The following is a 22,895-nucleotide window of genomic DNA, read 5'->3' on the forward strand; positions in this document are numbered from 1 at the left end:
TCCCCGTGTCCGCGTGGGTTTCCTCCGGGTGCTCCGGTTTCCCCCACAGTCCAAAGACATGCAGGTTAGGTTAACTGGTGACTCTAAATTGACCGTAGGTGTGAATGTGAGTGTGAATGGTTGTCTGTGTCTATGTGTCAGCCCTGTGATGACCTGGCGACTTGTCCAGGGTGTACCCCGCCTTTCGCCCGTAGTCAGCTGGGATAGGCTCCAGCTTGCCTGCGACCCTGTAGAAGGATAAAGCGGCTAGAGATAATGAGATGAGATGAGATTTCATAGTTAAGTATAAAGTTAGAGCGCGTGGACAGGTAACACATGCTATTTTTCAGTGTTTTAGGTAGTTTTTATTAATCCTTACAATTATATATCTTAAATTTGAAATCAGATCAATGTGCAGGACATTCTGCATAATAAGGAAATGTATTTTAAAGTACATTTTTATGTGCATTTATACATATAATTTTCTAGGGACGGAAATGGCACCGATTCGGTGGAATGGCTCATGTAATTTACATGCACCTTATTTGTTTTTTTTCCTCTTACATGTATCCCCTAATCTTTCATTTTAATCCATATCCTCCCTGAGAGTTTGTATATTTTACTTTGTTTAATAAATAAATAAATAAATAAATAAATAAATAAATAATAAAAAAAACCCCTTTATTTCATCTTGCATAAAATACTTCCGGGTTAGTGTATATTAGCGTATGTTGGTAACCTAGCAACGTGGTGACGTATGCTGCCTTCGTAGTCCGTCTCAAACCGGCACCAAAGCAATCAAGGCGTCTTTGCGGAGAGATCAGTGAGCTGGAGACACTCAGTGCAGAACTGCAGTTCCCACCAAGCTTGGGTTTGAACTATGACCCTTTATGACGTTTACGGATATTATGTAGAAATACAGGAGTGACCCAGTGTAGAAAGTAACACTACCAGTCTACTTTTTCTTGATAGTTGAAAGAAAGAAAGAAGATTGTGGGTGAGTAGTGAAGTAGTGTTTTGAGGGAATGTTCAGTTTGTTTACTTTATCGTTAAGTTCTGAAAGCTGTGTGCGCGCGCAGGAGCAAGCACGTGTTTCATTCATTCATTCATTCATTCATTCATTCATAACATTTCAGATCGGACACAGACGCGGTCACGTGCCGTGTTGCTGTTCAGTAATCTGTGCTGTTTAATTCACTCACTATCGACTCATCACTGTGGTGAATAAACTAGAAATCAGTATTTATTTCCATCTGACACTTGTACCTTCTCCCCTTTTAATCTTCTTCACAGTGGCCATGATGCCTGTGATAAACAAGAGCGTTTTCCCACAGATAGCCTTAAGGTCTGAAGTGCAGGAATATCTTCACAGTGTCTACACAAATAAACAGGTAGGTCACGACTCCTAAAACTTGAAATCTGTCTGTAGTATTTTCCATCCATCCATCCATTATCTGTAGCCGCTTATCCTGTTCTACAGGGTCGCAGGCAAGCTGGAGCCTATCCCAGCTGACTACGGGCGAAAGGCGGGGTACACCCTGGACAAGTCGCCAGGTCATCACAGGGCTGACACACAGACACAGACAACCATTCACACTCACATTCACACCTACGCTCAATTTAGAGTCACCAGTTAACCTAACCTGCATGTCTTTGGACTGTGGGGGAAACCGGAGCAAACCCATGCAGACACGGGGAGAACGTATAAACTCCACACAGAAAGGCCCTTGCCGGCTGCTGGGCTCGAACCCAGGACCTTCTTGCTGTGAGGCGTCAGTGCTAACCACTACACCACCGTGCTGCCCCTGTATTATTTTCACAATACTAAATAGAGCAGAACAATATGCTGTTACATATTTGATTTGGCATTGGTTTTTACACCAGAACCCTTTCCTGACACGACCCTCCCCAATCTATCCGGGCTTGGAACCGGCACAGAGTATGCACTGGCTTGTACAACCCCGATTCCAAAAAAGTTGGGACAAAGTACAAATTGTAAATAAAAACGGAATGCAATAATTTACAAATCTCAAAAACTGATATTATATTCACAATAGAACATAGACAACATATCAAATGTCGAAAGTGAGACATTTTGAAATTTCATGCCAAATATTGGCTCATTTGAAATTTCATGACAGCAACACATCTCAAAAAAGTTGGGACAGGGGCAATAAGAGGCTGGAAAAGTTAAAGGTACAAAAAAGGAACAGCTGGAGGACCAAATTACAACTCATTAGGTCAATTGGCAATAGGTCATTAACATGACTGGGTATAAAAAGAGCATCTTGGAGTGGCAGCGGCTCTCAGAAGTAAAGATGGGAAGAGGATCACCAGTCCCCCTAATTCTGCGCCGACAAATAGTGGAGCAATATCAGAAAGGAGTTCGACAGTGTAAAATTGCAAAGAGTTTGAACATATCATCATCTACAGTGCATAATATCATCAAAAGATTCAGAGAATCTGGAAGAATCTCTGTGCGTAAGGGTCAAGGCCGGAAAACCATACTGGGTGCCCGTGATCTTCGGGCCCTTAGACGGCACTGCATCACATACAGGCATGCTTCTGTATTGGAAATCACAGAATGGGCTCAGGAATATTTCCAGAGAACATTATCTGTGAACACAATTCACCGTGCCATCCGCCGTTGCCAGCTAAAACTCTATAGTTCAAAGAAGAAGCCGTATCTAAACATGATCCAGAAGCGCAGACGTCTTCTCTGGGCCAAGGCTCATTTAAAATGGACTGTGGCAAAGTGGAAAACTGTTCTGTGGTCAGACAAATCAAAATTTGAAGTTCTTTATGGAAATCAGGGACGCCGTGTCATTCGGACTAAAGAGGAGAAGGACGACCCAAGTTGTTATCAGTGCTCAGTTCAGAAGCCTGCATCTCTGATGGTATGGGGTTGCATTAGTGTGTGTGGCATGGGCAGCTTACACATCTGGAAAGACACCATCAATGCTGAAAGGTATATCCAGGTTCTAGAGCAACATATGCTCCCATCCAGACGACGTCTCTTTCAGGGAAGACCTTGCATTTTCCAACATGACAATGCCAAACCACATACTGCATCAATTACAGCATCATGGCTGCGTAGAAGAAGGGTCCGGGTACTGAACTGGCCAGCCTGCAGTCCAGATCTTTCACCCATAGAAAACATTTGGCGCATCATAAAACGGAAGATACGACAAAAAAGACCTAAGACAGTTGAGCGACTAGAATCCTACATTAGACAAGAATGGGTTAACATTCCTATCCCTAAACTTGAGCAACTTGTCTCCTCAGTCCCCAGACGTTTACAGACTGTTGTAAAGAGAAAAGGGGATGTCTCACAGTGGTAAACATGGCCTTGTCCCAACTTTTTTGAGATGTGTTGTTGTCATGAAATTAAAAATCACCTAATTTTTCTCTTTAAATGATCATTTTCTCAGTTTAAACATTTGATATGTCATCTATGTTCTATTCTGAATAAAATATGGAATTTTGAAACTTCCACATCATTGCATTACGTTTTAATTTACAATTTGTACTTTGTCCCAACTTTTTTGGAATCGGGGTTGTACAATCCCAGTGGCTGGGTATTTTTTACCTAACCATATGTCTTTGGACTGTGGGGGAAACCGGAGCACCCGGAGGAAGAACATGCAAACGTCACACAGAAAGGCCCCTGTCGGCTTCCGGGCTTGAACCCAAAACCTTCTTGCTGTGAGGTGACAGTGCTAACCACTACGCCACTGTGCTGTCTAGGAGAATAATATCTACTTCTAATACAGTGGCTCAAAAGGTCATTATCAGGGTCAAACTTGCGATTTGACACAATATTTAAACTAAAAAATCATAAATACCAGATAGTTTAAGATAATTCTTTGTTGATAATAATGACTTTAAGCCATTATTAAATTGACCATGATAGCAAGCAAAATCTATGCCAAAATATGGGAACTCTCGAAGCAGAATTTTGTCAATTTGATAGAATCTTTTTATCTTTCTTCATAGCTCCTAAAGTAACAATATATCAAATTAAATTTACTTAACTGACTGGAAATAAATACAAAATTAATCATCTCTGTAAACTTTCTGCTCGCCTTCATAATTTTGTGTATAATCATCACTGTTCTTCAGTCTTTCAAGGTCATCTTCCTTGACCAACTTGATGACAGTCGAGGAGTCATTTTTGTGCAGAAAGACTGTCGTGTTTTTCAACCAGCAATGTTGAAAATCATTGGCACTCTTGAAGCGCTTTGCTTCATAAAGCAAACTTTGCAGCCTTTGAGTCAGATGATGATAAATACTAATGTTTTAAGGTCAGATGAGGAAGAAGGCCAAGGTTACTAGGCGTTAGCTGATGAGTTGTCTTCTTAGCTGCTGTTATCTGTTCCTTTGCAAGCTGGCAAGTAAATTACTAAAAGATAGGATCAGGGAAGTTATGGTTTTTACACCAGAAGCCTTCACAGTGTCTAAACGACTAAACAGGTAGGTCACTACTCCTAAAACTTGAAATCTGTCTGTATTATTTTCACTGTACTAAATGGAGCAGAACAATATGCCATTACATATTTGATTTGGCATTGGTTTTTACACCAGAACCCCTTCCTGACATGACCCTCCCCAATCTATCCGGGCTTGGAACCCGCACCGAGTATGCACTGGCTTGTACAATCCCAGTGACTGGGTATTTTTATTTTTTTTTTACCTAATCTGTATGTCCTTGGGGGAAACCGGAGCACCCAGAGGAAACCCACACAGACACGGGGAGAACATGCAAACTCCACACAGAAAGGCCCCTGTCGGCTGCTGGGCTCGAACCCAGAACCTTCTTGCTGTGAAGTGACAGTGCTAACCACTACACCACCGTGCTGCCCCTTAGACACCTTAATTGTTTTAATATAAACTTTGTTATAGATTTTTATTTCATGACTTCGTTATTGAGTCAATACAAAATCGTTTTAGATTCCAAACATTAGTTTTCCAACATAAAATGAAATGCTACAGAAAAATGTTTGTATGTCAGTAAACAAAGCAGCGCATTACGTATGAGAGCACATTTCAGACAAAAAAAAAAACACACAATGAAGGCTACTGGGTTTTGCTTCAAAAATAAGAAGCAAGTGTGACCGTCAAAGTGTCCAGAAGATTCTCTACGATGCTCAGCAAAACTTACAGCTCGTTTCTTTTAACACAAATTGTACCCGAGATGACTATTGTTTTAATGAAATTCAATGTTTAGTCAATATTGAGTCAAGTCAGGAGTTAGTGTGATGATTCTTTGCTTAAAAAGTAGTCTTAGGTACGCTGTGTACAGTTTTATAAGGAAATTAGCTGCAAGTTTTGCCGAAGCAGCCACAGTTCTTCTGGAGACTGACTGTCACACTCGTTTCTTGTTTTTGCAGCAAAACCCAGCAACCTTCATGATGCGTTTTTGTCTGAAAAGCAGTCAGGCCGTTTGGAGAAAAGCAAAGACGCCTATAGAGTGTGTTCACTGACGGCATCAAAACACGAAAGTCCCGGATATGCGGTCATATTGAAGGTATCGATTTCCGTGAACAAATAAACAACGCTTGCATGTCACACAGGAAAAATCGCAGTTTTCGTAATGGCATCGGCCAAAGAAACTTGCAATAAGAAGACAGAAGCTGCTAGAAAGCATGTAGAAGGCCAAGCGCCCGCTACCTGGAGAAACTGCAGTTAATCGACGGCCTGGAACTATATGAAATGGGAGAAGAACTGAGTGGCGACAATGTAGCGTTGCTAGCTGTGGCATACCCAGACATCGCCGACGACTTAATTGCCAAGTCCATACACTGCTGAGGATCTGAAGTGTTTCAAGGGACGAGAAGCCTACAGTATAACCAGATGTGCTGTGACTGGGTCTGGGAACAAAAAGCACAGAAATTTGGTGACAAATGTCTGGTGAAAGCAAATGTGTGTACTGTGTACATTACATGTACAGTGATGTACTGTAGATCATGAGTGCACATCCCCTGTGGGCCGACAGCAGATGGCTGATTGTGATTTCTAACTTGAGCTTACTCTCAAGAGAACATACAGACACACCATCACGGCTAGACAGTAGAACTATAGCGTCATGTTTAATTTTAAGACATTGATCAAAACTTTTTTAAAAAATCCTCATACCTGATACAAAGTAAACTGAACATACTCTTATGTTCTTTTTTTTTTTTTTGGCCTAATGTTACCTAGGAGGGGCGGCACGGTGGTGTAGTGGTTAGCGCTGTCGCCTCACAGCAAGAAGGTCCTGGGTTCGAGCCCCGTGGCCAGCGAGGGCCTTTCTGTGCGGAGTTTGCATGTTCTCCCCGTGTCCGCGTGGGTTTCCTCCGGGTGCTCCGGTTTCCCCCACAGTCCAAAGACATGCAGGTTAGGTTAACTGGTGGCTCTAAATTGAGCGTAGGTGTGAATGTGAGTGTGAATGGTTGTCTGTGTCTATGTGTTAGCCCTGTGATGACCTGGCGACTTGTCCAGGGTGTACCCTGCCTTTCGCCCGTAGTCAGCTGGGATAGGCTCCAGCTTGCCTGCGACCCTGTAGAAGGATAAAGCGGCTAGAGATAATGAGATGAGATGAGATGTTAGCTAGGTCTGACATTAGTTTTGTGTAAAGTCGGCCACAAAAGTTAATATTGATTCAACGTCTGTCAAGGAAAACATTGCTATTGGCTGAAGCTTATGATTCAAATATTGAGGATCTTAAACATGAGTTACATCAGATGAGGAGAGTACTAGACAGAAAAAAGGGGGAACAGGAGAGTCCTACCACTCTCATGGAGTTCACTCAGTTTTTGGACCCATACCAAGATGTTTTTTTTTTTTTTTTAGTTGTTCAGGTTGTGTAAAATAGCGGTTGTCTTGCCTGTGAGCAGTGCATCCTGTGAACGAAGTTTTTCATCTCTCAGGCTCATAAAGACTTATTTGCGGTCGACTATGACAGAAAAGAGACTATCAAGTTTGGCTGTACTCAGCATTGAATCAAAGTGCACAAAAGCATTAGATCTTGATAAATTTGTGAAGCGTTTTGCTGAGCAACATGGAAATCGCCGCATTCAGCTGTTGTAGGCATGACGAGTTCATGTTCTGCTCACTGGTGAGCCTTTACAAAGCGTGAGAAAATAAAACTATAAAATGTGACACTGGTGTAAATGGTTTAAATCATGCTGAACTTGAAGCAGTGTTGTTATTGTTGTTGTTTTTTAGTGTCTGTTCTTTTGCATATACAGTATAAAACTGTCCAGAAACGGTATAGACCTCATCTGAGAATGTGTGTTCTTCGTGAACAATAAAAGCATGAGATTAAGTTTGTCTGTATGAGTTTTTGTAAATGGCAGCCCGTGTCCTTTTGTAGTGTGTACATACTATTTGTCGTCAAACTGTGATAACTGTGATTAAATTCACTATATATATGTCTGTAATACATTGCCACCCCTCAAAAATTCCTGCCCCCCTCTTGCCACCCCATAAATATTTTTCTAGATCCACCCCGACGGTCTCTGATTGGTTAACCTCAGCAATTTTATCAAATTTCGACCAATAAGAGCCCCGCGCACATTTTGTACTTTCCGTCTGACCCGCCGCCGAAAAAGCAAGAAAAACGATCGGCAAAACTAAGACCGTGTACCAAAAATTTAAAGAGGAATACAGTACCTTGTATCCAGTTATCACAAAATCAGGAAAATCCGCGAGTCATGCGTTGTGCACCGTATGTAATGTCCATTTCTCTGTAGCACATTCCGATGTTTACTATCTCAGACAACACGTGAGTTCTGTCTTGCATCAAACTTTGGCTAAATCTGGAAGTGCTAACCGGACGATCACCTCGATGTTCGTTGATCGATCCTCGATTGACAGCGTGACAAAAGCTGAAGTTTTATTCACAAATTTTCTCGTGGAACACAACCTGCCAATCGCCGCAGCTGATCACAGTGGGCCTCTCTTTAAAGCCATGTTTCCCGACTCCAAAATCGCTTCGAAGGTAAGTCTGTAGATCTCTAGTCTATTATGTGATCAAGTTATGGAATAGTAAATCAGTTGTTAGCGACTCGTATTTTCGTTGCTTTAGCAAAATTCTTAGTATTTGCCTACAACTTACAAGATGTATGAATATTAAAGAAACGTTGATAAAATCACGTTTTTAACTTTTTTCTTTTGTGTAAATTGTTGAAAATTAATCAAAACTCTCTCTCTCCATACATATACACACACACACACACACACACACGTATAAAGGCGAACCCCCCCCCCATGCACGCTCTGCGTGCATTATGTCTGCCGTTAGCAGACATGGACAAATATCTCAAAACAATCATGACAGTTTGCTATCATACAGGGTTGGCATGTCTGCATGCGGACACAGGGAGAACATGCAAACTCCACACAGAAAGGCCCTCGCTGGCCACGGGGCTCGAACCCGGACCTTCTTGCTGTGAGGCGACAGCGCTAACCAGTACACCACCGTGCCGCCCTGATGGTAAAATTAGCGGTGGAAATAGAGGGCTTTCATAATAGAGAAACAAAACAAAGACAATACATTATTATTACACATTTCATATGGCTCTTTTAATAGCTTATCTTATTTCCACCCATATGCATTAAGGATAGTTGAAAATAAAAGTCTGAAACAAGTCTTCATTTTTTCCTTTTATTTGTGTAAACAAGCCTCCAAGGGGAACTCAAACAACTGTGCCTGACAAGTCAGAATGCCATCTCTCTGCACGTCTTTTATCAGGCAAACCAGTAAACAGAGAGGCTAAATAAACGATTGAATTACAGTCAATTGAACATCTACAATGCACAGAAAAAAAGATTTGACCAGGAATAGGCTACATCTGATGGCTAAATACTTCGAATGATTTTTTGTTTGCCCCTCACATCAATCAATGAAATCAAACCCACCTCCACAGAGTTGTTGTCCAAGTTGGCACATCGCAGGGTAACAAGCTCACGGCATCTTGAGTACAACTGTGCAAAGTTTTCCCCCTCTTGAATTTCAACACACCTGTCAAAGATTTTACGCTTCTGTTCGCTGAATATCCTAACAATCACAAACACAGGCTTTGCAGGATTCCCCTCCACAGCCATGTTTCTTCCCCAAGTCTTTATCTAAAGTGAAAGGGGCGATTTGATTGGTTTTTGACGTCACGTGACCTCAACCTGCAGTCTTCAGTATTTTGAACCATCAGCCACGATGATTTTCTGTTGGTGGGAGTTTGATTTCAATTAAATTTTTTTTTTTTCATTTTGCATTTTCTTCAAGCGGCGATTCCGAGAACCAACTAATCGAATTGGTGTGGCCTTAGGTAATCAGTAGAAGTGCAGATGGTTCTCATGATCTGAGCCATTGTGGCAGCCCAAAACTGTACAGTAATTCACCATTATTTGGTTAGTTTATTGAAAAATTCACGAAGATTACTTGCTGTTGATGTGTCCAATGCCACCAATATGGCCGACTTCCGGTTTGATGACATCACGTGAAAACACTGTTGCGTTTCGGTGTGGTGTAGTATGGCATGACTTCAGCAATAAATTGTGTATAATGTAATCCCTTCATGTTGCTTTCATTGAGTGATTTTTTTTTTCACTGAGGCTCGTTTTCTTCACATCACACAATGGAAAAACAACAACTGATACATTTCCATATGACACACTTTCTGCAAAACAATACATCTAAATACTTGTGTAATTGAAATATTTCTTTTGTAATATGTTCAGACGTTCTAAAAACCTGTTTCTGATTCGTTATTGTGGAGCACTGTGCGTAGACTGGTGGGAAAAAAAAATGAGTTGAAGGGCAATTCCACGAAATGGTCAACCCAAGGGGTGTAAATTCATTTTGTATATATGGTGTTAAATTTGATTGGGTTATTATTAGTAATGATTGGTTCATTCACTGCAGTCAATATTTTTGTGCTGAACTCATGTCACATGACTGGCGGCCATTTTGAAATTGGCAGATCCAAGCACATACTTTAAGCCCAAAACTAACAGGCACAAAGAAGCACTCAAACTGCTGTCAAAAGTCCTCACCAGGTAAGTTAAACTATGTTTTATATCAAATGGACCTTATTCCTTACATTTCAATGAAAAAATTGATTCCATTGAGTAATTATCACAGCTTTGGGGCCTTTTAGATCTACCAAGTAGCTTTGTTACGTCAGTTACCATGAAGATGATGAAAGTGTCATTATTTCTAAAGAAATCATCCAGGAAAGTTTATTTTCCTGGTGCTCTCAGAAGTTCAGATAGATATCAGGGCGAAATAGTACATTTTGAATTTGAGCTTCATTTTGATAGGGTTTTCTTGGTAACTGACGCAACATATTCAGTAAGTTACGTCAGTTACTGGCAAGTAGTGTTTAACTCGTGCTATGACAGTGTAGTCCACCAAAATTCAAAATAAAGTCGGAAAGTTCTGTCTTTCGTCCAGGCTGTTTAAGTAATGATCTATCGACTGTGCAGGTAGGTATAAAAGCATGGAATTAGAAAAGACAGACATCTCCGTCTTTCATCCTGAAAGTGTTAAGTATAGAGGACAGCTCTCTATTATCCTAATGATTTTATATTTGTATGCAGGCCATATTAATAAATAATAATACATGTAATATAGGGGTGGCACGGTGGTGTCGTGGTTAGCGCTGTCGCCTCACAGCAAGAAGGTCCGGGTTCGAGCCCCGTGGCTGGCGAGGGCCTTTCTGTGTGGAGTTTGCATGTTCTCCCCGTGTCCGCGTGGGTTTCCTCCGGGTGCTCTGGTTTCCCCCACAGTCCAAAGACATGCAGGTTAGGTTAACTGGTGACTCTAAATTGAGCGTAGGTGTGAATGTGAGTGTGAATGGTTGTCTGTGTCTATGTGTCAGCCCTGTGATGACCTGGTGACTTGTCCAGGGTGTACCCCGCCTTTCGCCCGTAGTCAGCTGGGATAGGCTCCAGCTTGCCTGCGACCCTGTAGAACAGGATAAAGCGGCTAGAGATAATGAGATGAGATGAGATCACTTGCTGGAGAGCCGATATTCAACTGGCCAAGACTGGATGATTTTGACGTCGTCCATGAAAGTGCTGTCGTCTTCGGACCTATCTGTCTAGAAGGCTTCCTTAAAGACTTGAAGGTCCTTGCTTACAAGCACATTGAAGCTGCTTTTAGGAAAAGTAAAACTGAGCTAAAATAAATAATTTCCATTCTCAACTAATGTAGATTAATTCCATGCAGTGGTAACCAGAATTGTTTAGCAACTTCATAACACTGCACTGATTTGCTTTTTTTTTATGGCTGTTACAGCTCTTAGTTACATATGTTGGCCTGCTTTATCACTATAGATTTGATATTTTTATCTGATTTTTAACATGATACACACACAGACAAGTAGATCTATGTTTGTAAAATCTGAAATTTTGTTCGTTTTCATGTCCGCTACAGTACTCGTAACAATAATAATTGATTCTTTTCAATTTCAAATAATAAAAAAAAAAAAAATGGCCTAGAATGATTTTAAATTTTCATTTAATTTCAGTTCACTGATTGATATTATGACTAAGAAAGAGAAAATTACCACATTTCATCTCTCTCTGTGCATCAAATTATATATAAATTTTTGAAAGCGTTGCGTCAGTTACCAAGAATGTTGCGTCAGTTACTATACATTCCATGATCTCAAAGAAAGAAAGAAAGCACAACTTTATTCATCACACACTTGTGAAATTCCTCTCTGCATTTAACCCATCTGAAGCAGTGAACGCACACACATACCCAGAGCAGTGGGCAGCCATGCTAACAGCGCCTGGGGAGCAGTTGGGAGTTCGGTGCCTTGCTCAAGGGCACCTCAGCCCAAGGCCGTCCCATATTAACCTAACCTGCATGTCTTTGGACTGTGGGGGGAAACCGGAGCACCCAGAGGAAACCCACGCAGACACGGGGAGAACATGCAAACTCCACACAAAAAGGCCCTTGCCGGCCGCTGGGCTCGAACCCATAACCTTCTTGCTGTGAGGCGACAGTGCTAACCACTACACCACCGTGCCGCCCATCAGCTGTCAGTTCTAAACATTTCATAGTTTATTTCTTTCATTGTATACTATGGCATGTTAAAAGCAAAGTTGGAAAAAATGTTAATAAAATTGCAACAAGTTTCACAGAAATTGGCGTTTGTACTTGTGTGTTCACAGTTGTCGAATTCTCCAAGTTGCGTCAGTTACCAATGTTATCTGCATGCCACTAAATAAATTATTCATATCTGGGAAAAACTCTGTGTTGTCTAAGATGGCCTTTGGGCCTCAAGTCATCAAACATTTTGTTTGAGTTTGCTCTTTCTATAATAGCCACACAGTTTAATTTTAAACCCTCTGAATGTTGCATCAGTTACCTGTGGAATTGCCCTGAATCCATTTTATGATGAGCATGAAACCAAAAAGTGGAAAACTTGAAAGGGTCTGAAAACTTTCCGTATATTCGAAATAAATAATATATAAATCATAGAACTTGGATGATCACATAAATGCAACGCGTTTATCTAGCATGGTTAGAATTGTTTGTAATATGTGTAATGCACTCACACTACGGTATGTAGTGATTATGTAATAAATTATTTATACAGTATTGTGTGCATTACATTACAGGCGTTTATCCAAAGTGACATACAACATACCCAGAACAGTCCAGGGAACAGTTAGGGATAAGGTGCCTTGCTCAAAGCTGCTTCAGCCCTTCCTGTTGGTCTAGGGACTCAAACCAGTGACCTTTTAGGTCCCAAAGCTGTTTCTCTAACCATTACACCATGGCTTAGCCCTGATACTGAAGTTTAATCTGGAGCGGGATGGACATCACATTTGTGTCTCTCTTTCTCCTTTAGCTCATTTCTGAACTCGGGAAGGAGGAAGCCGAGAGAGTGTTTGGTTCACTCCTGTCCTGTCTGTCCCACCCGCCATCACTGACCTGCCTGAGAGCCAGCACACACACACACGCTCTACAGGACATTCAGCACAGGCTGGAGCAGCACCTCGCACAGGTCTGTGTCAGAATGTACATGTTTATGCTCACGTACATGCTCTGATCTTCTTTTTTTCTGTAACAGTTCATATAAAGGTATCATCAGACTCACGGATCCACATTTTAGAAATCAGAAAAGTCGCATGTAAAATCCACGTATTTTGTGAACAACAGCAAAAAAACGGGCAGACTTGTGAGGCAGAGAGAGTTCTGTGCTGAGAGACGTGTGGGTGTGGGAGACGAGCCGGCAACAATATGTACAGTGATGTGTGATGTACCCAAAAAAAAAAAAAATCACAAGTTCTGATCTGACTGTACTGAGAACAATCATTTGGACACATTATGGTTATGTATCCAGGACTTCACATGTGAACAGCAGACAGGACACATGAAACTACTGTGAAAAGATTGCATTTATACAGCTCTTAATTAATCTCATCAGTGGTGTAGTTACACTGAATTTGTCTATTTTAGTGGAGCCAAAGAGGATTTTCACTAGAAGATGTTTATCTCTTCTTCCAGTAAGACATGGCTCATGTTAATAAATGATCAGTGATAAAAGGTACGTTTAAACCAATCGGTATTTCAGCACATCAATGTCGTGCAGTTTTGTGCAAACAGGCACAGATGTTAGACCTGCAGGGCAGAGAGGCCGCGCCTCCTTTACCGGAGCCGACCCGCAGGGCGGAGAGGCCGCGCCTCCTTTACTGGAGCCGACATGTACAATGGTTAAACCTCTTCCACTGGGTCTGGCACTCACAGAGGCTACAACTCTTTCACTAGACCCGTTGTACAATAATACAAAATAACACAAAGTCCTGTGATCGGCTTAGTACCATTAATCATTCAATATAACCTTCTTGACATGAAACAAATTTCAGTTTTCTAGCACTGACTGACTGTTAATCTGATGTTTTCTGAATCTGAATGTGTTTTAGACATCACTAATGGAACCGTTGCATAATTCTTGTAAATATTTATGTTGTTTAAATTTGAGTATTATCATTGATCTCTTATTTTGACAGCATATCGCACTAGACTCTTTGATCTCTGATGGTCTCTTCCTGTTTCTCAGCAACATGTGAGTGGTTGTTACAGTGACAAGGTTTCCACTCCCATCCTTCCTCATCCACAGCTTCCAGATGTGCTGCTGCTGCCGGTCAGAGGGCCGAGGTACGTGCTCAGGTCTGGAGGAAAAGTCGACCAAATTCCCCCAGAGACAGTGTCCGTCTGGCTTTCTTAATAGTTTTGTGCTTTCCTTTTTTTTTATTTTAAAAAATTTTTTTTAAACACACCCAGCAAAACCTTGTCAAATTCCTTTAGAAATTGTGTTGAAGATATCATAAATTGACAGATTCTTAGACAAAACTTTATTTATCCCCGAAGGGCGAAGAGCGGTACATTAAAAGAGCAAGAAAATAAAATCACAAAAAGAATAAAATCACAAAAATGGGTGGGAAAAAAAAAGGCGTATTATGTACAATATACAATGGCAGGCCTGTTGCCAGTAACAAAGTAAAAGAAAAAATAAATTAATGAATTTAAAAAAAGGCAGCAGATAAAGTATGACAAATAAATAAAATGACGCGTGGATAAAATTAAAATGACAATATGATTAGAGTGACATTGTAGTTAAAGTGACAAAGTGATATTGTAATATTGCACATTAGGACATGTGATATTGCACGAGAGTATTGTACAGAAGACTTAAGTTATTGTAACTGTCTTAGACTTCTTAGAGTTCAGGAGGAGAATAACACTTGGAACAAAGGTTGCTCTCCTCCTCTGGGTCTTACAGGCCGGACAGTGGAACCTGCGACCAGATGGCAGCTGCTCAAATGCCGGGAACAAAGCATGAGTCGAATCCTTAAGAATTCGACGAGCCAGGTCGCTAGCCTGCTGCTCGTACACAGTATTCAAGTGGCGAGCAGGAAGTCCAATAATCTTAGAACACACCTTGACAATATTATGCAGGCGGTTCCTATCCTGTACAGTAATGGAGTAATACCAGCAGCATATAGAAAAAGCTAAAACACTTTCAATGAATGTATAATAGAATGTCAACAAGATGTTCTGACTGACAGAAAAAGAGTTCAGTTTCCTTAGTAGGTACATCCTCTGGTGGCACTTCCTCAGGATCCCTTCTGTGTTGGAAGAGAACCTCAGTTGGCAGTCCAGAATGGTTCCCAGGTATTTATATTCCTCAACTGTCTCGACCGGAAAACCATGGACCATAGTGGTGACAGCCACCGCTAGTTCCCTTTGGCTGCTGGAGAAGGTCACCACCATCTCCTTAGTTTTACTAACATTCAACTCCAGGCAGGAAGAGTCACACCACTCTATGAACTGCTGAAGAGCGGGTTCAGAGATTCAGCCTTTAAAGGCATTTGAATATTACTCCGCCTGTACACTATTCATTTAAATCACATGATGTCAAACTATCGTGAAGGAACAATATCATAACTGTTTTAAACATGAATTTTCTGAGAGGTTGAGATTTATTTATGCACAGTAATATTTTCTTGTGATTGATGATTTGATTGAGCCAACTTATGCATACATGAGCACTTAGGTTTAGTTGTAATGATGGATATATGATGATGTAATTCCAGGAAGCAGCTACATATAATATCACTATTAAATCTAGTGTTTTTGATGTTAATGTTATAAGTAATTATGAATTGCCAGTTTTCCAGTAGGATAGGATCAGCTATTGATGCAAGTCCATCATGTTTTTATACAGAGGTGATAGAGCTCGCTGGGAATAAGGAGAGTGGAAACGCCATCTCTTTAAACTTTGATCTATTGTCATACTTGTGGTGGTCAATAATGAAAGGTGTGAACAGCATTTTTTTTTTTAAATTGTGTGTTCTTTTGAGGAAAGTGGTCATGTGGTGATCAAGATTGTCAAGTAGTGAAGATAAAATCTTGTCAAGCATGTCACATAGTGCCTTTCAGGATTTTAAAAAGGGTCGTGAGAGCTACCGTGGCTACACAGCAAGGAAACGTTTGTGTAATTTTTCCGACTAAATAACTGAACAAAGTTGGACTGCATCCCAAATGACTTCCGATTCAGCAGATAATATAAAAGCATTGTTTAACCTATGATTTGGACACTGAACAACATTAAGTGACTGAAATAATAAATAAATACATTTTAGGACACGAGAAAATGGCCAAATATAGCATGCGTGTATTAAGACACCTTTTCCTACATCAAGCAAAAATGGTCATTTGAACAGAAAGGGTCAATTAATGCATTTATGGTGTTATGTTTTTACTTTTGAACATGTAAATATTACTAAAATTTGAATGCTATTTGAGCAATGACATTTGTTCTGACAAACTTGGTCTTTAATATGTGAATTAATATCATGTATATTGGTACAGTGGGGCAAAAAAGTATTTAGTCAGCCACCAATTGTGCAAGTTCTCCCACTTAAAAAGATGAGAGAGGCCTGTAATTTTCATCATAGGTACACCTCAACTATGAGAGACAGAATGGGGGGAAAGAATCCAGGAAATCACATTGTAGGAGTTTTAATGAATTAATTGGTAAATTCCTCGGTAAAATAAGTATTTGGTCACCTACAAACAAGCAAGATTTCTGGCTCTCACAGACCTGTAACAACTTCTTTAAGAGGCTCCTCTGTTCTCCACTCATTACCTGTATTAATGGCACCTGTTTGAACTCGTTATCAGTATAAAAGACACCTGTCCACAACCTCAAACAGTCACACTCCAAACTCCACTATGGCCAAGACCAAAGAGCTGTCAAAGGACACCAGAAACAAAATTGTGGACCTGCAGCAGGCTGGGAAGACTGAATCTGCAATAGGTAAGCAGCTTGGTGTGAAGAAATCAACTGTGGGAGCAATTATTAGAAAATGGAAGACATACAAGACCACTGATAATCTCCCTCGATCTGGGGCTCCACGCAAGATCTCACCCCGTGGAGTCAAAATGATCACAAGAACGGTGAGCAAAAATCCCAGAACCACACGGGGGAACCTAGCGAATGACCTGCAGAGAGCTGGGACCAAAGTAACAAAGGCTAACATCAGTAACACACTACGCCGCCAGGGACTCAAATCCTGCAGTGCCAGACGTGTCCCCCTGCTTAAGCCAGTACATGTCCAGGCCCGTCTGAAGTTTGCTAGAGAGCATTTGGATGATCCAGAAGAGGATTGGGAGAATGTCATATGGTCAGATGAAACCAAAATAGAACTTTTTAGTAAAAACTCAACTTGTCGTGTTTGGAGGAGAAAGAATGCTAAGTTGCATCCAAAAAACACCATACCTACTGTGAAGCATGGGGGTGGAAACATCATGCTTTGGGGCTGTTTTTCTGCAAAGGGACCAGGACGACTGATCCGTGTAAAGGAAAGAATGAATGGGGCCATGTATCGTGAGATTTTGAGTGAAAACCTCCTTCCATCAGCAAGGGCATTGAAGATGAACCGTGGCTGGGTCTTTCAGCATGACAATGATCCCAAACACACTGCCCGGGCAACGAAGGAGTGGCTTCGTAAGAAGCATTTCAAGGTCCTGGAGTGGCCTAGCCAGTCTCCAGATCTCAACCCCATAGAAAATCTTTGGAGGGAGTTGAAAGTCCGTGTTGCCCAGCGACAGCCCCAAAACATCACTGCTCTAGAGGAGATCTGCATGGAGGAATGGGCCAAAATACCAGCAACAGTGTGTGAAAACCTTGTGAAGACTTACAGAAAACATTTGACCTCCTGTCATTGCCAACAAAGGGTATATAACAAAGTATTGAGATGAACTTTTGTTATTGACCAAATACTTATTTTCCACCATAATTTGCAAATAAATTCTTTAAAAATCAGACAATGTGATTTCCTGGATTCTTTCCCCCCATTCTGTCCCTCATAGTTGAAGTGTACCTATGATGAAAATTACAGGCCTCTCTCATCTTTTTAAGTGGGAGAACTTGCACAATTGGTGACTGACTAAATACTTTTTTGCCCCACTGTATATGCAGCAAGTGTACCTTTCATTTGGGTTTCCCTGCTCTTTGTGTGTGTGTGTGTGTGTGTGTGTGTGTGTGTGTGTGTGTGTGTGTGTGTGAGCCAAACCCTGGCTTTATCTACAGTACCAGTCAAAGTTTGGATACATCTTCTAATTCAATTTTTTTTCTTTATTTTTATTAATTAAGTCACTTCATGTCTTAAAGTAATGATGGATGTTGTTTCTCTTTATTTAGGTGAGCGCTTCTTGACATAATATGGATTACTACAGTTGAGTAATAGGGCTATTTACTGTATTTTTATTATTTAATATTTACTGTTTGACCTCAAACGCATTAATAAGGCAAGAAATTGCACTAATTAACTTTTGACGAGGCGCAACTGTTAATTGAAAAGCATTCCAGGTGGCTACCTCATGAAGCTGGTTACGATAATGCCAATGGTGTGTAAAGTGTCATCAAGGTAAACGCTGGATGCTTTGAAGAATCTAAAATATGAAACAGATTTTGTTTTTGTTTTTTAACACTGCTTTATTTACCAACATAATTCCATACATGTTCAATATGTTATTCCATAGTGTTGATGTCTTCAGTATTGTTCTATAGTGGAGAAAATGGTCAAAGATACAGATAAACCTATGAATGAATAGGGGTGTACAAACTTTTGACTGGTCCTGTGTATATAGTATTATGTGGCAAGTTATGTTAAATATTGTAGAGTCGATATACTGTAGTAGCATGACTCTCTCCTCTCTGTCCTTTCTCTGTGTATGTGTGTGTGTGTGTGTGTGTGTGTGTGTGTGTGTGTGTGTGTGTGTGCGCACAAGAAGCTGGTTTCCTGGAACATAAATATTTTACTAAAGTGTAGCTCTGTGATGTGTTCAGGGATGTGAAAGTTCTGAATGCTGAAGTGATTGTTGGTGCACAGTGTGGCAGTGCGGTACTGAGAGGAGCTCATGTCTTTGCTCCGGGTGTCCTCAGTGCACCAAAGTGTAAGAACACACACACACAAAATATGATTGCTTATTCAGTATTATCTACCATATGGTATATTCAAAACATAATGGACAAAATTTACAAATTTTGTGTGTGTGCATTTTTTTTTTTCTGCATGTCTCAGTTATGAAGGTGGGTGATGTCGTGTCAGTGTTCTCGGATGTAGAGGGCAGGTGCACACGAGGAGCTAAAGACTTCCAGGGGAAGAAGGTCTACCTGGGGAATGGTGTGTGTGTGATGAACCGTTGTGATATATTTTGTGCAGAAGGACCAGTGAGGTAAACTGTAACAGTCTCAACTTAGAAGAAAGATCCTCATTTTTCTTTGTGATTCCTTTTTAGAAAGCTTTTGTTTCTCTCCATTTAAAAAAAAAACCTCTCCTTTTGTTTCCTTCTGTCCATCCTTCTCTTTCTTTGTCTTGGTTTTAGAGGTGTGGCCATTAGGATGGAGGATGCTCTTTACCAAAGCCCGTCCTTTGATGGCGTGCTGCCAAATGAAATGTTCCTGCAGGTATCACTTCATGTTTGCGTGTTTTGGAGGACAAGATTGACATGGAATGAGAATAATCAACTGTCATGTAAAAAATAATAATTCTGTTTGGTGTGTGCAGAACCTCCCGTCAGTGGTGGTGGGCCATGTTTTGGGTCCTCGTCCTGGTGAGAGGATTCTGGACATGTGTGCAGCTCCTGGAGGAAAGACGACACACATAGCTGCTCTCATGGCTAATCAGGTGAGTGTGTGTGTCTATGTCTACAAGGGGCTCGGTATCACTCAGCAGGCAGGTTAATAGGGTCATTTTTAAAATAATAGCTATCACAGTCAGGTGGTGTAGTGGTTAGCACGGTCACCTCACAGCAAGGTTCTGGGTTCGAACCTCATGGCCGACTGAGACCTTTCAGTGTCGCGTTTGCATGCTCTCCTTGTGCCTGTGTGGGTTTCCTCCAGGTGCTCTGGTTTCCTCCAACAGTCCAAAGACATGTGGATTAGGTCACCTGGCTACTTTGTTTGTTTCTCTGTGTTAACCTTGTGACAGATTGACGACCTGCCCAGGGTGTACCTCACCTCCTGAAGTCAGCTGGGATTGGACCAGTATTCACCCCCTTTTGTATGAAACCCCTAAATAAGAGCTGCTCCAACCAATTCACTTCATAAGTCACATAATTAGTTGATTAAGATCCACCTGTGTGCAGACAAAGTGTCACATGATCTGTCACATGATATCTGTATAAATCCGCCTGTTCTGGAAGGACCCTGACTCTGCAACACTACTAAGCAAGCAACATGAAAACCAAGGAGCCTCCAAACAGGTCAGAGACAAAGTTGTGGAGAAGTATAGATCAGGGTTGGGTGATAAAAAAAAAAATATCCCAAACATTGAATATCCCAGGGAGCGCCATTAAATCCATTATAGCAAAATGGAAAGAATATGTCACCACTACAAACCTGACGAGAAGGCCGCCCACCAAAACTCACAGACCGGGCAAGGAGGGCATTAATCAGAGATGCAACAAAGATGCTAATGATAACACTGAGGGAGCTGCAAAGATCCACAGCGGAGATGGGAGTATCTGTCCATAGGACCACTTTAAGCCATGCACGCCACAGAGTGGGGATTTATGGAAGAGTGGCCAGAAAAAAAGTCATTACTTAAAGAAAACACGTTTGGAGTTTGCCCAACAGCATGTGGCAGACTCCCCAAACACATCGAAGAAGATTCTCTGGTCAAATGAGACAAAAATTGAACTTTTTGGTCATCATGGGAAATGCCATGTGTGGCGCAAACCCAATACCCTGAGAACACCATTCCTACAGTGAAGCATGGTGGTGGCAGCATCATGCTGTGGGGATACGGTATTTTTCATCTGCAGGGACAGGAAAGCTGGTCAGGACTGAAGGAAAGATGGGTGGCACTAAATCCAGGGCAATTCTGGAGGAAAACCTGTTTGAGTCAGCCAGAGGTTTGAGACTGGGACGAAGGTTCACGTTCCAGCAGGATGATGACCCTAAACATACTGCTAAAGCTACAGTGGAGTGGTTTAAAGGGAAACATTTAAATGTCTTGCAATAACCTAATCAAAGCCCAGACCTCAATCCAACTGAGAATCTGTGGCATAACTTGAAGATTGCATGTTTGTTTTTATGCCAGTCCCACCTGATTCCGTGTGAGAGGTGTTGTTTATCTGTATACCGCTGCATAATTTCACCTTTGCACTCTGATTGGCAGCTGTGTTGTGGAGCTGTGGGGTTGTTGCTAATGTAAACACAACTAACGACTCAGGATCATGTGCTTGTACAGTGAGAGAGAAACAAAACCGTCAAGATGGCTGCTGTTACTGTTGTTTTTAGCTTTTTCGTGTACTTTTGTGCATTGTCCTAGATTCCAGTTTGTCATACAGTGTCGGGTCCATGTACACAAATCTACTGTGTATTGAAAACTGAACAACTCAACAGTCTTGAGACAAATGAGTGATGCTTTAATCATGCAATATGCACAGGGCTAAACTGGAGGTGTTCACTTTGAGTTACATTATCTTTAGAGCCCCAGCACAAATTGAAAGAAGCAAACATCAGACACCAAATGTGCCTCGTCTGATTGATTGCATTTCGGATGAGTGAAAAATGGTCATGTTTCTAAAAGCTTTTTTAATGAAATGAGGTAAACTTGATCAGGAGCGACTAGCCAGGAGGGGTTTATACCATTTGCAACTTCATCTGTATATTCTGATTTCACATGCGTGCTATATTTACTTGACTGTGATTTCTCCTCGGTGTTTTGTGTCCGTGACAGGGAGTGGTAGTAGCTCTGGACAAGATCAAATCCAAAGTGGAGAAGATCAGTGAGAACGCTGACGCTCTGCGGCTGCACTGCATTAAAGCGCACTGTTACAACAGCATACAGGCCGTCTGCTCTGATCTTACCCATGACTCTCGTACAGGTACTAGGTATCAGCTTCAATTACTGGATTTATTTCCACAATGTAAAAAACAAGTCTGACAAATAAGAAGCCAACTATTGTAAGGAAAAAAATAAAACATGGCAGGACACGATGAGGTAAGGTCTTGCTTTTACCCCCCCCCCAATTCCCCAAAGTTAATTCATTTCCAAAAACATGTTATCTTACCGCAGCTGTAAACAGTTATATCCTCACCAGCTTCTCTTTTTCCCTTTCTCTCCTTCTCTTGAAGTTAATCATACAAATTACTCTGTCCACATTCACTGATGTGCACAATCGTGTGCTCTGATTGGCTACTCTACTACTAGGTTATCAGATCATATATCGTGAATAGAGAAAAGCAAAATGGCGGAGCGTGTTGCTGAACCAACCGAGGACGAAATAAAAACTCTACTCGAAAACAAAACCCCCAAAATTGTTGTCAAGTATTTAAAAGAAACAGAAATCACTAAAAGAATATAGCTTTTTGTTCCCCAATATCTCCTGTTCCACACTCCAGCCTGGTTGGTGGCGGTAATGCACCTTTAAGTTGGTTTGCCAGTCGCCAAAAAGCCCTAAAGAAGAACCCCCCCCCCCCCCCCCCCCCCAAAAAAAAGCAACAAAATATGGAATAAAAGCATTTGATGGTAACGCATCTTTTTTTTTTTCAAGAATTATCACATTTTTCAAAAATTGCTACTGTCATTTTGCTGGTTTGTTTACATTAAGCAGAAATGATTTTGTTGAACATTTTGTATGAAGTTTTTATTTATCAGATTTGCTAAAAATAATGCTCTGTTTCTCAAAATCCAGGGAATGTGGATAGAATAAAACAGTTATTCCACTCTGTCTCGTCATACATGGCTTAGAGCCGACTCAGTGCTACGCACCTCGTCAGCTATCAACTCATGTACGACTCGATTTTGTGGAATAACTGTTAAATATGTTCCCATTTTACAGAGAAACTGGAAAGCACAAAGTCCTCTGTCCTGAAATTCTCCAGTGGTGGAAAGCTTAG

At 41.1% G+C, this 22,895-nt stretch overlaps 1 protein-coding gene across 5 annotated transcripts in view; it reads left to right on the forward strand.

Moving 5' to 3' along the window:
• The first annotated feature begins 846 nt into the window (after positions 1–846).
• The window catches only part of nsun6 (NOP2/Sun RNA methyltransferase 6), a 35,411-nt gene continuing 13,362 nt past the window's right edge, over positions 847–22,895 (forward strand). Inside the window, exons 1-9 of one of the 5 annotated variants that reach the window (XM_060932801.1) lie at positions 847–976; positions 1,273–1,370; positions 12,825–12,980; positions 14,097–14,134; positions 18,834–18,940; positions 19,069–19,222; positions 19,373–19,454; positions 19,555–19,674; positions 21,733–21,880. In XM_060932801.1, the coding sequence (XP_060788784.1) occupies positions 1,278–1,370; positions 12,825–12,980; positions 14,097–14,134; positions 18,834–18,940; positions 19,069–19,222; positions 19,373–19,454; positions 19,555–19,674; positions 21,733–21,880 (898 nt within the window). In that variant the 5' untranslated portion in view covers positions 847–976; positions 1,273–1,277. Of the gene's footprint in view, positions 977–1,272; positions 1,371–12,824; positions 12,981–14,036; positions 14,135–14,227; positions 15,798–18,238; positions 18,412–18,833; positions 18,941–19,068; positions 19,223–19,372; positions 19,455–19,554; positions 19,675–21,732; positions 21,881–22,895 lie in introns of those variants that run through there. The other 4 variants (XM_060932790.1, XM_060932794.1, XM_060932813.1 and 1 more) reach the window with 4 other exon arrangements.

The sequence above is a fragment of the Neoarius graeffei genome, chromosome 1, assembly GCF_027579695.1.
Source record: "Neoarius graeffei isolate fNeoGra1 chromosome 1, fNeoGra1.pri, whole genome shotgun sequence".
Classification (NCBI taxonomy): Eukaryota; Metazoa; Chordata; class Actinopteri; order Siluriformes; family Ariidae; genus Neoarius; species Neoarius graeffei.